The 11,840-nt window shown below is 45.5% G+C and overlaps 1 protein-coding gene across 3 annotated transcripts in view; it reads left to right on the forward strand.

The window, feature by feature from the left end:
* l1cama (L1 cell adhesion molecule, paralog a) overlaps positions 1–11,643 on the forward strand; it is a 56,414-nt gene extending 44,771 nt beyond the window's left edge. For 2 of the 3 annotated variants that reach the window (XM_061257233.1, XM_061257231.1), the window contains exons 17-30: positions 72–173; positions 853–1,050; positions 1,592–1,662; positions 2,116–2,344; positions 2,564–2,679; positions 2,828–3,032; positions 3,258–3,380; positions 4,151–4,321; positions 4,590–4,703; positions 5,423–5,581; positions 5,678–5,809; positions 6,925–6,997; positions 7,098–7,109; positions 8,191–11,643. In XM_061257233.1, coding sequence (XP_061113217.1) covers positions 72–173; positions 853–1,050; positions 1,592–1,662; positions 2,116–2,344; positions 2,564–2,679; positions 2,828–3,032; positions 3,258–3,380; positions 4,151–4,321; positions 4,590–4,703; positions 5,423–5,581; positions 5,678–5,809; positions 6,925–6,997; positions 7,098–7,109; positions 8,191–8,458 — 1,973 coding nt within the window. In that variant the 3' untranslated portion in view covers positions 8,459–11,643. Of the gene's footprint in view, positions 1–71; positions 174–852; positions 1,051–1,591; positions 1,663–2,115; positions 2,345–2,563; positions 2,680–2,827; positions 3,033–3,257; positions 3,381–4,150; positions 4,322–4,589; positions 4,704–5,422; positions 5,582–5,677; positions 5,810–6,924; positions 6,998–7,097; positions 7,110–8,029 lie in introns of all 3 variants that reach the window. The other variant, XM_061257234.1, reaches the window with a different exon arrangement.
* The last annotated feature ends 197 nt before the right edge of the window (positions 11,644–11,840 follow it).

The following is an 11,840-nucleotide window of genomic DNA, read 5'->3' on the forward strand; positions in this document are numbered from 1 at the left end:
TATTGTGACACCATGGAACCGTCTTGGTGCTATTTGACATGCTCTTGTTCACACCCTTTCCTCTTTCCAAGACCAACCGGACCCCCCCTCGGCCCTAGACCTCCTGGAAAAGCACGACCGCAGCGTACTGCTGAGCTGGACCCCTGGAGAAGACAACGACAGCCCCATACAAGGTACAGCCCCACCCAGTACCACACTGCAGCCATCTCCAGCACAAGGCAAAGCAAATTAAATCACAACAGGCCTGGAGCTACCTCACTGGTGTTTCAACAACAAATATTTACAGCTAACCAGTATAATAAAACACAGAAGCTCGTCCCAGGCTGAAGTTTCTACTGTGTCTTTTTAACTGCTACTTCTAAGTGATATTTTCTGCCTTAATGACCGTTTACCGCAGACTCTAGCTAGAAGGGACAGCTCTAGCTAGAGAGACTGACCTCTGCAATCCAGGACTTGCCATACTCACAGTGTACATGTTTTTCGTATTACTGGAATATTATTCCTTTGCTAAAGCTCAAATAGTTGTTTACATCAGCTGTAGCCTCTGCTGGTTTTTGTTGTTACTTATTTAGTCAATTAAAGCAGTTACTGTCATTCACCTCACCTGATTTCTTGGATGTAAATTGGTTGCTGATTTTAAGGTGAAAACAGAAAACAGCAGAACCTGCGAATCTTCAAGACTAGGGTTGCGGAACCCTGCTTCTGTACAAAATGTACTGAAACTACATGTTACCTGTATGACACACTACTCAGTACACCTGGATGCTCCAGCAGCATTTCTGGTTTTCCAGGTGTCCTCTATCTCAGCGGTGGTGTTGTGATAAATCCCTCTGTACCTCCCTCTCTCCCCAGAGATTGTGGTGGAGTTGGAGGAGCAGATGTTTGGGGCTGGTAAATGGGAAGAGGCGATGCAGGTCGCAGGGGATGTAGACAAGGCTGAGGTCACGTTGCGACCCTTTGGCACCTACCACTTCCGGGTCGTTGCTGTCAATGAAGTGGGGAGGAGCCACCCCAGTGAGGTCTCTGAAGCACATACCACGCCCCCTGCTGGTGAGAATCGGAAAGGTGGCAGTGCCACATTCACTGCCATACACAATGTCAATGCGTATGTGAGTGAATGGGTCAGTGAATGCATGTCGATTTGAGAGTCAGTTAAACGATTTAGGTGTCAGTGGTATGCAAATAAACCTGCTAGTGAATGTGTCAGTATACTGCATTATATCTGTGAATGTGCTAGGGTAGGAAAAATATGAGTCAATGTATGTCAGTATGTATACCAGTGAAGGTGTCAATGAATATCTGTCAGTTTGTACGTCAGTGTATGTGTCTGCGTGTATGACAGCAAATGTGTTTGTGAATGTACTTCAGCATGTGTCAGTGAATGTGTGCCAGCCCATCATGTGAGTGAATGCATGTCAGTGTGTGTCAGTGTGTGTCAGTGTGTGTCAGTGTGTGACAGTGTGTGTCAGTGTGTGTCAGTGTGTGACAGTGTGTGTCAGTGTGTGACAGTGTGTGACAGTGTGTGACAGTGTGTGTCAGTGTGTGTCAGTGTGTGTCAGTGTGTGACAGTGCACATCTCTCCCCTCTGCAGCTCCAGAGAGTAACCCCAAGGGAGTGCAGAGCAAGTCAACTGAGCCTGATGAACTGGTGATCACGTGGGAGGTGAGATAATTGGCAGAAATCCCATCAACCTCATGTTGATTGGAGCTACCACACGCTGTCAATCACTGGTCCCTATGATTTGAAAGCCTTTGTTCTGCGCTGTAAAAACAATATTCTTGAAATTAAGTGCCTCATGAAAGCTCTACTCAATGATTATGGAAATATACAAATGTATTGGTTTCTTGCATTATCCTGGACAGTCACAGGGCCTGCTAGTTTTCTCATCACTAATTGATTAGTTCACGCTGGTGATAACACAGTTTACTCACCTCACCTGGATTCTTGGATTTTAACTGGCTGCTGATTTCAAGATGAAAGCCAGTGTTGCAGACCCCTGTCCTAATTCAACACCATCTTTCTTCAGCATCCCCACTGCCCTGCCCCACTACCTACATCCCCTTCATAGCAAACTGTACAGCTACTGTATGACATGTTATCATACTCTGCCTGCAGGAAATGGAGAAGAAGGACTTCTTTGGGTCTGAGTTTCAGTACAAAGTGATGTGGAGGAAGGCAGGCAGCCATCAGGACTCTCAGTGGGAACACAGAATGGCTATCACCCCTCCCCTCACTGTTTCCAATGCTGGAGCCTTCACAGCCTATCAGATTAAAGTTCAGGCGATCAATGAAAAGGGGGATGGGCCAGAGCCCAGCCCTGTCATTGGACACTCTGGAGAAGATTGTGAGTTTAACAGCCTATTTAAAAAAAAAACGATCTTTTTCTTCCTTTACTCCCTTTACTGGTCTTTCATGTTTTCATTTATTCTTTCAATTTCTAAATTTTCTTTGCAGGTTCAATCAGCTAGTTTCTCATTATCATCACTTTTAGTATCAGTTATGACGATAATGTTTTTGAATACATGTCTCCCTCCTTCTCTCCTTCTCCTCCTTTCTCCCACAGTTCCTCTGGAGCCCCCTATGGATGTTGGGGTGATTCTTTTAAACAGCACTACTGTGAGAGTGAAGTGGGCCCCCATAGATCAGGAGTCAGTGCGAGGTCGTCTCCACGGATACACGGTAATGAAGGGGACGGCTCGTTAAAACCTACCTGCTCCTGATGACAATCTTCTTTCCTTTCCCTCCATCGAGAACCTTCCTCTGTCTCCTTTCCTTTTTCAACATTTCTCATCACCCTCTACCTCCTCTCCTCCGTCGCTCTGTGCAGGTGCACCTGTATAAAGGTCACACGGGGAGGGGGCGCAGGGGGGAAGACGAGACCATTTTGGTGGTGCAGACGCGGCCCAACGAGGAGACCAAGCTGTTGGAGGGGCTGCAACCCTTCTCTCCCTACCGTGTCACCGTCGCCGTCTTCAACAGCAAGGGGGAGGGGCCGCACTCCGACCCCTTAGCTTTCTACACGCTGGAGGGAGGTGAGAGCGGGGAGAGAGAGACGGACAGAGGGAGAGGGAAAGGGTAGGGACATTGAAAAGTGTGTTCTTCCATGAAGACCTATGGGCCAAATGGTCTTTGGAGCATACAGTAAATGCATGTGTGCGTTTTCATTCTGCATTTGCTAATGTGATATTTGGCTCTGCATTTAATAAGTTTTCACTTATTGTAGACTTGTGTATGTGATTATGGTTGTGTGTCCACAGTGCCCAGTAAGCCCACGTCTCTGAGGCTCGACAGCCCGTCAGAGAGAGAGATGACCCTGCACTGGACTCCGCCTGCTCAGGTCAACGGCATTCTGACTGGATACCAGCTGCAGTACCATGAGAGTGCGTACCACTGCCTGCCTGACTGTCTGTCTGTCTGTACCTCCTACAGAACCTGTAGTGTCTGTCTGTACCTCCTACAGTACCAACAGTGTCTGTCTGTCTGTATCTCCTACAGAACCAACAGTATCTATCTGTCTGTACCTCCTACAGAAACTACAGTGTCTGTCTGTACCTCCTGAGGAACTGACAGTGTCTGTCTGTCTGTACCTCCTACAGAACCAACAGCGTCTTGTCTGTCTGTATCTCCTACAGAACCAACAGTGTCTGTCTGTACCTCTTGAGGAACTGACAGTGCCTGCTTGTCTGTTCATACTACAGAACCAATAATGTCTGCCTGTCTGTTCATACTACAGAACCAATAATGTCTGCCTGTCTGTACCTGCTACAGAACCAATACTGTCTGCCTGTCTGTACCTGCTACAGAACCAATAATGTCTTCCTGTCTGTACCTGCTACAGAACCAATAATGTCTGCCTGTCTGTACCTGTTACAGAACCAATAATGTCTGCCTGTCTGTACCTGCTACAGAACCAATAATGTCTGCCTGTCTGTACCTGCTACAGTACCAGCCGTGTTTGCCATTCTGTTTGTACTATAAAACTGTTTGTCTCTACCTACTAGAGTAGCTACGACAGACTACTTTTTTCCTTCCTTCCCTCTCTCCCACTCTCACCCCTCTTTCCCTCTCTCCCTCTCTCTCCCTCTCTTTACTCTCTCCCTTCTTTCCTCTCTCTCCCTCTACCACTCTCTCCCTCTCTCCTCTCCCTTAGTTGGCGAGGGCAGGGATAACCATCATGTGGTGAAAATAGACCCGACAGCTTCTCACTTCAGCGTGGGGGACCTGGACCCCCACAGCCACTATGTCTTCTCCCTGCGTGGCAGCACCTCAGCTGGGGAAGGGGATGCCATCGTCAAGGAGGGCGCCACCTTGCTGGAGGGAGGTGGGAGTGCAGGGCTGATAGCAGCTCTATTAGAAATGTCTGCTTGCCAAGAAAAATAAATTCAAAATAGCCAGTAAATATAATACAAGCCAGTAAATATTGGCAAGCACAGAAATTTACAGAACATGCAGCAATGAAAAAATATATTTCTAGGTTAATAAATGTACTTAAGGCATCAAACAGATGCTTTGTTTCTGGATGGTTCACCTCTGGTGTGTTTTTCTCTCCCTCTGTCCCTCCATCTCTGTGCATTTTCTCCTATATTCAGTCCCTCCAACCAACATCAACACGTCCATCGGAGAGATGTCAGTCAACGTAAGCTGGGTGGCAGGAGCACGCTACAGAAACGCGGTGTTCCACATCTTCCACAAAAAAGTTGGCGGTGAGGAAGAGGGTGTGGGTCAGAGTCAATCTGAGGGGCAGTGTCAGAGCTTCATGACTGTCTTCCACAGCCATCTTAACTGTCTTCCTGCCTATGCCACTGCATAGCAACATGGTCACACCTTCACAAGGCCATTGTGCTCCTCTTTGTCAGTTAAGCTGTTGTTCTTGATCGCGTTGCATGCTGAACCGATTGACCTACAGCATGTTTGTATTGATTTTAGTCTGTGCTGTACTGATTGTGCTGTTGTAGCACGGTTGTTACAGTTGTGAGGAGTGTTGTTTCTATTTTTCTCTGCACTAACTGTGCTGTTGTAGCCATTATGGTGTAGCTCTTAGCTATGTGGGACAAGTAGTTGTTGTGTTGTCTCCTTTTACGGCTGACAGGAAGTATTTTTTGCGTTGGGTTTTTTTTTGGGATGGATGATCTGCACAAACCGATTATACGTTCTCTGTTGTATAGAGAGTGAGTTTTTATAGTGCTGTTGTTGCTGTAGATTGAGGTGGCAGAGAGTTTTGATTGTATTATTGTTCATTATGTGTCGATGACAGTGAGCATTGATTATCCTGTTGTGTATTGTGTTGTACAATGACGGTTTTTGTGTTTTTACAGTGTGTGTTGTGTGCACAACAATGAGCCTTGATTGTGTTGTACAATGACAATATGTATTGTGTGTTATTTTGATGACATTAATGTATTCTTTCTTCTGTGTTATGTAGATGCAGAGTGGATTGACTCAGTGGAGCTGAACACCACTCAGTCGGTCTATGAGCTGCAGAACCTAGACCCTGGCTCAGAGTACCAGCTTCATTTCGTGTTCAATGAGAGCAAGTTCTGGGAAGTGAAGATCGTGACGAATGGAGAGAACAAGGACGGCGGTACGGCGCTCATGTGCGATCGTCTGCCCTGCCTGTCTCAGATGCGTGTACAGTGATTAGCAGAGTATTTATCTCTTTGTGTGTTCTCTTCCTCAGGGAAGTGGAGGCCATCGAGGGGCTTTGCCACAGAGGGCTGGTTTATTGGGGTAATCAGCGCCCTTGTGCTGCTGCTTCTGGTACTGCTCATCCTCTGTTCTGTCAAACGGAGCAAGGGCGGCAAGTACTCAGGTAAAACTGCCACTGTCAGCACAGCCTCTCTTATCTTTACACCTGCAGCACTGCCACTCATCTTTACACCTGCAGCACTGCCTCATATTTACACCTGCAGCACTGCCTCATCTTTACACCTCCAGCACTGCCTCATCTTTACACCTGCAGCACTGCCTCATATTTACACCTGCAGCACTGCCATGCTCATCTTTACACCTGCAGCACTGCCTCATCTTTACACCTGCAGCACTGCCTCATATTTACACCTGCAGCACTGCCATGCTCATCTTTACACCTGCAGCACTGCCTCATCTTTACACCTGCAGCACTGCCTCATCTCTACACCTGCAGCACTGCCTCATATTTACACCTGCAGCACTGCCTCATCTTTACACCTGCAGCACTGCCTCATCTTTACACCTGCAGCACAGCCTCATCTTTACACCTGCAGCACTGCCTCATCTTTACACCTGCAGCACTGCCTCATATTTACACCTGCAGCACTGCCTCATATTTACACCTGCAGCACTGCCACTCATCTCTACACCTGCAGCACTGCCTCATCTTTACACCTGCAGCACTGCCTCATCTCTACACCTGCAGCACTGCCTCATATTTACACCTGCAGCACTGCCTCATCTTTACACCTGCAGCACTGCCACTCATCTCTACACCTGCAGCACTGCCTCATCTTTACACCTGCAGCACTGCCACATCTCTACACCTGCAGCACTGCCTCATATTTACACCTGCAGCACTGCCACTCATCTCTACACCTGCAGCACTGCCTCATCGTTACACCTGCAGCACTGCCTCATCTCTACACCTGCAGCACTGCCATGCTCATCTTTACACCTGCAGCACTGCCTCATATTTACACCTGCAGCACTGCCACATCTTTACACCTGCAGCACTGCCTCATATTTACACCTGCAGCACTGCCACATCTTTACACCTGCAGCACTGCCTCATATTTACACCTGCAGCACTGCCATGCTCATCTTTACACCTGCAGCACTGTTATATACTGTACCTACAGCACACCTGCAGCACATATGATATGTACACCTGAAAACACATTGGCAGCATGGGCAGACCTACTTACAGTACAACACATAATGTCTCACCTGCAGTGAAGGACAAGGAAGCGGGCCAGGTGGACTCTGAGGCTCGGCCAATGAAAGACGATACCTTTGGAGAGTACAGGTATGTTTGTCAAAGAAGCTATGAGTGTTCAGGTATGTTTGTGAGAGATTTTCAAAGACTTTCTGATTATTGGTTTACTATCTCTTGTTTCTCTCTACAGGTCCTTGGAGAGGTATGTAATTGTGTTGTAGGCTGCTTCCTGTGAGATAGACTGTTACCCTGTTTGGTAGACTGCCTCTGCATGCTTCTATTATCCTGTATCTGTCCCTTTTTCCCTCAATGTCTGCATGTAGGAAAACATTCACTTACTACACAAACCTACTACCACATGCTTAAGCTATTCCGCCACAACAACCCAAAAAGCTTGCTCACTCTCTCTGTATCTCTCTCCGTCTTGTTCGGGCTCTCTCTCTCTTGCTCTCTCTTGCTGATTCTATTGCATAAATTCAGTTCACAAATAAAATGTGCTAAGCATTGCCAAGTACTTGTAAAATAATCTGAACTACCTAATTTATATATTTACACTGCACTGTAGTTAGCCCTGGGTTATACGTGGCTCCAGGATAAGGATAACGCAGAGCTAGTGTAGCCTGTGTACTCACTAGCATTTGTTAACCCTGGTTCACATTGGTTATTTTTGGCACTGTGCTTGGGGATATTTCTGGGGCTAACCCCCTGAAATTGGTGCTTCCCCTGCTCTGGTCAACTATCCCAGGGCTAAGGTTGGTGCTAGCTCACTTTAGAAAGTGCAAGTGTGAACTCTCATTTAAAATCTCTTTTAGCCCAGGGCTAAGGACAATGTGAATAGACCTAATGTCACAGTTTTTTTTATTTATCTCATACTAGCTGTCAAATTAGACAAGAGAAATACTCAACTGACAGTCTGTTGTCTTTCAGTTCTACTATGTTCAGTTATTTTCTGTTCTATCCAGCTCCATTCTGTTAAATTACATAATGTGCCTTTGTTGATAAAACAAATAATTGTACAGCCATATTTAAAACAATCTCTTTCTCACTCCTTTTCCCTCTGTCTTTCTCTCTGTCTCACTCTTTCACTCTCTCCCTTCCTAAAATACACATTTGCATGATAAGACAACTTGTGTTACAAAAGCTTGAATACACAGACGACAGATAACAGAACAACACCTACAACACAACACCAATCTCCCTCCTGAAAAAGGTCTCCTTTCCCTGTCTCTCCCTCCTTATTTCGCTCTCTTCCTCCTTTCTTCCTCCCTCTTTTTCCGCGTCAGTGACAATGAGGAGAAGCAGACTGCCAGTCAGACATCTCTGTGTGTGGCCAGTAAGGTGGGCAGCGAGGGGAACCTCATGCAGTACGCACACGACGTGGGCGTAGACTCCCACAATGACGCGTCCTTCGCCGAGCAATACAGCGAAGAGGGGGCAGGGCCCGGGCCCGGGCCGGAGTCCCAGGACGCCCTGGGAGCCGGCTCCCCCGTCGCCTCCGTCAGCACACCCGCCGTCAGCCCTGGGGTCCCCAGCTCTGAAGTCCTGGCCTGAATCCACCGCAGCCAGGCTAGCAGAACCGCCAGAATAAAGACCACCTCCACAAGCACACGGATGCCCTCCCCACTCCCTGCACGCCCACCACCTCCCTGCAGACGGCCCCTGCACACACACACACACGCTACGCACACGACCTGCTCGCACGCCAACACATTCAAATGCCCTGACACTAAAATACCTCTCTCCACGCACCGACTCAACAGCTGACATAACTGCACCTGCCCCAAACACATGGATCTGATGGAGAGGACTGACGCAGAGTCGGACTGACACACCGTCAAAGACATTCGTCAAACCCATCCCATCCTCTCGCAGTGACAGGCTGGTGCACACAAAGACCACAGCACACACTGACACTGCTGCCCCACCGACCGCATATGCACACACACACACACACACACACACACACGTGTGAAGTATCTTACTAATTGTTTACAGATCTTGCCTGGCCTTGTTTGAGGTAGTTTACAGACGTACGATGGCAATGAGCCCGCGTAACTGTATCTTCATTGTGTCTGTTGAAGGAGAAAGGAGAGTGATGTTGCTCAGCCTATACACTGGGAGAAATAACAGATACGGGCAATAGTAGCTAAGCCACAGCCTGCTAACGAGTGTAGATGTACAGAACTGAGACCAATGAGATAAGGAGTGCAAAGTGCAAAGACAGATCATGAAAACAGAGACAAGGAACAGGAGCATAGGCACCAGGAGAGTAGAAATGGCACAGAGGAAAGACACGGAAGGAGAATAAGAGCAGAGGCACCAGGAGCAGAACACAGCAGCTGGGACTGCGGCAAGAGGGGGAAGGAAGGAGGAAAAAGAGACAGCAGGAGATTTGTTTTAAAGTGTCTTGATCATCACCGTCTGACAGGGAGATGGGTGTTAGTGTATTTGGCATTGTATTTCTAGTTATTCTTCCATATTATGATTTTTTATATATCATATAATTATTATTTATATTCAATATGATATTCAACATGGTCTGTTGGGTTTCCAGTGTGATTCATAGTTGACTATTCATAGTTGGAGTATAAGGGTTTTTCTGTCACCACCATGCTGTTCTATGTTGTATTTTCTCTGAATTAAACAGCATATCCACTGAAGACTGACAGAATCCTCATGACTAAACACAACAGCATGTTCTGTGCCGACTACCAGATTTTATAGATCATAAGAGATTCCTGTGAATTAAAAACATCTGCATGATACTTCCTATGTATATCAACCATGTAGAATACATGCATTCTATGGCTGGGAAGTAAATACTAGTTTCTGTTCCAAGTATCCTACTTTGTGAATTTCAGTGTGTTATACGTGTACGGCGTGTGCCTGCGCATGCGTGTGTGTATGCTTTTGGGTGTGCGTGTGTGTGTGTGTGTATGAGAGAGAGATAAGAGTGAAAGAGGGAGAAGGAGAAGAGAGAGATCTAAAATATCTCTCTGAATGTAAAAAGATTTTGTCATTTATTGGAGACATTGTTTGAAATAAAATGTGTGGTTTTATAATTTATTTCAAAACTGACACGATAGTGGGGAGGTTTTAATTTAAAAAAATGTTTATTCTGGTTCAGTGATGGCCGTAGGAAATCCCTAATTTTTCTCAATTGTTTCCAGTGAATGTTAGTCGTGAGCTGGTTGTTTTAGAAAATTAGGACATAGTTGAAATATTGTCCACCCACTGGTATTTTAGTGATAGTAACTACAGTGTAAATATGAAAAATAAAGCACACATTGTATGAAATATCGGTAGCTATTGTCATTTAGAAATATACGACAGCGATTCATCTCCTCACATTGCTGTGAAGACGGGAAGTACAGCCATTATCCGAAGTTCAGTAACACATGGTCTCCAGCAGGGGGATTGCAGGCTCGATTACCCGCAAAAAATTGAGCAGTAACTATGTTTTATTTAAAGAGACCCACTTTCTGGGTTTTTAAAAATATTATTTCAGTGTCAGTGGTGTATGCTTTTGATTGGCCCAGGTGTTTTTTTAATGCATAATGAAGGATATTTCTATATTTTTTGAGAAGTTTCTGACATCCTGCACTTTTTACAACGGCAGGTATTGGGCACGCACAATGGAAATGAATTACAAGTAAATACACCAATTCCAAAGCAGTAATTATAGCCTCCAGAGATTGTATGTATATTACTTGATTATTATTATTATTTTTGTTAAGTTTGTTACTTTGGTTTACAGTAATAATTTTTGGTTTGTTTGGCTAACTTTAAATTGGCCTTCTATGCCTTCTTGGTGATATTTGTACTTTTGTATTCTGGAGATTAATTGTAATATTCTTACATTTTTAAGGTTGCCCAAGATAGGAGTTTCTGCTCATTATTTTCAGTTGGTTAATTATTTCCTAAGGTGCATGCTAACTGAGACCACTGTGCTCAAGGAAAGAAGTATGATATTAAAACTGGTAATTATGTTTATAGCTATTAAACACCATGAATTAATCTGTTTATGTGTACAGCCTCAGGAAAAGTAACATCCACCTACAAGCATACACTAAAACAGAAATAATATTTTTAAATCCCAGAATGTGGGGATTTCAATTCAAGTGATTTAAACCAGACCACTGTCTGGTTTAAATCACTATAAACAGACACTGGTCTGAAAAAGCATAAGATTGGTTCAGCCTCTTATATTCATAACACTTGCATAGTCCTGCCACCCACGGGATAGGACATTTAAAGTTCTCATTAAAGTATGCTGCATCTTTCACTCCTTCTCATTAAGCTCCATCCCCCCCAAAGTAATGAGATTTGTACATGACTAGATCCGTGTTACTGTCGGGGAGAGGGGAGCTGGTCAGGGCCCTGCTGGGGAAGACTGGCTGACTCTGAGGCACAAGGGGAGGGTTGTGATTGTGGAGGGGGGTGCTGTGTGTAACTTCCTCCCTCTCTCCTCATTCATTTCCTTTTTTATATACAACAGAAATCCCAATAGAAAGCACAGTCAAAATGTACATAACAATATTGCTTATAATAACAGCTTCTATGAAACAGATGCAGGGGTGCAATTACAGTGGTAATGTGGTGGTTTGTCTGTGGGGTGGGGGGTGGTGCGGTTGGTGGTGAAATGCCTTGTAGGGTGAGTTATATTGTACCTGCTTTTTGCATAAGCCACTGTAATGAAATTAAACCAATAAATCCCCTGAAATATGCACAAGTCAGACCAGCATCACTGTCTCTTATTAAGACTAAGCATGAGTGATTGGTATAAGATATCCTATAGGGGTGTTGTGCACAGGCCTGCCTATTCCGCAGTGGAGTTTGATCTCCTGCGACTCGTGAAATCCACCATGTGTCTCTGCAGCCTCTCTTCAATACACATCAAGGCCACCGGAACTCTTTTCCAGAACTGAACAGA

Source organism: Conger conger, chromosome 10 (assembly GCF_963514075.1).
Source record: "Conger conger chromosome 10, fConCon1.1, whole genome shotgun sequence".
In the NCBI taxonomy this organism is placed as follows: domain Eukaryota; kingdom Metazoa; phylum Chordata; class Actinopteri; order Anguilliformes; family Congridae; genus Conger; species Conger conger.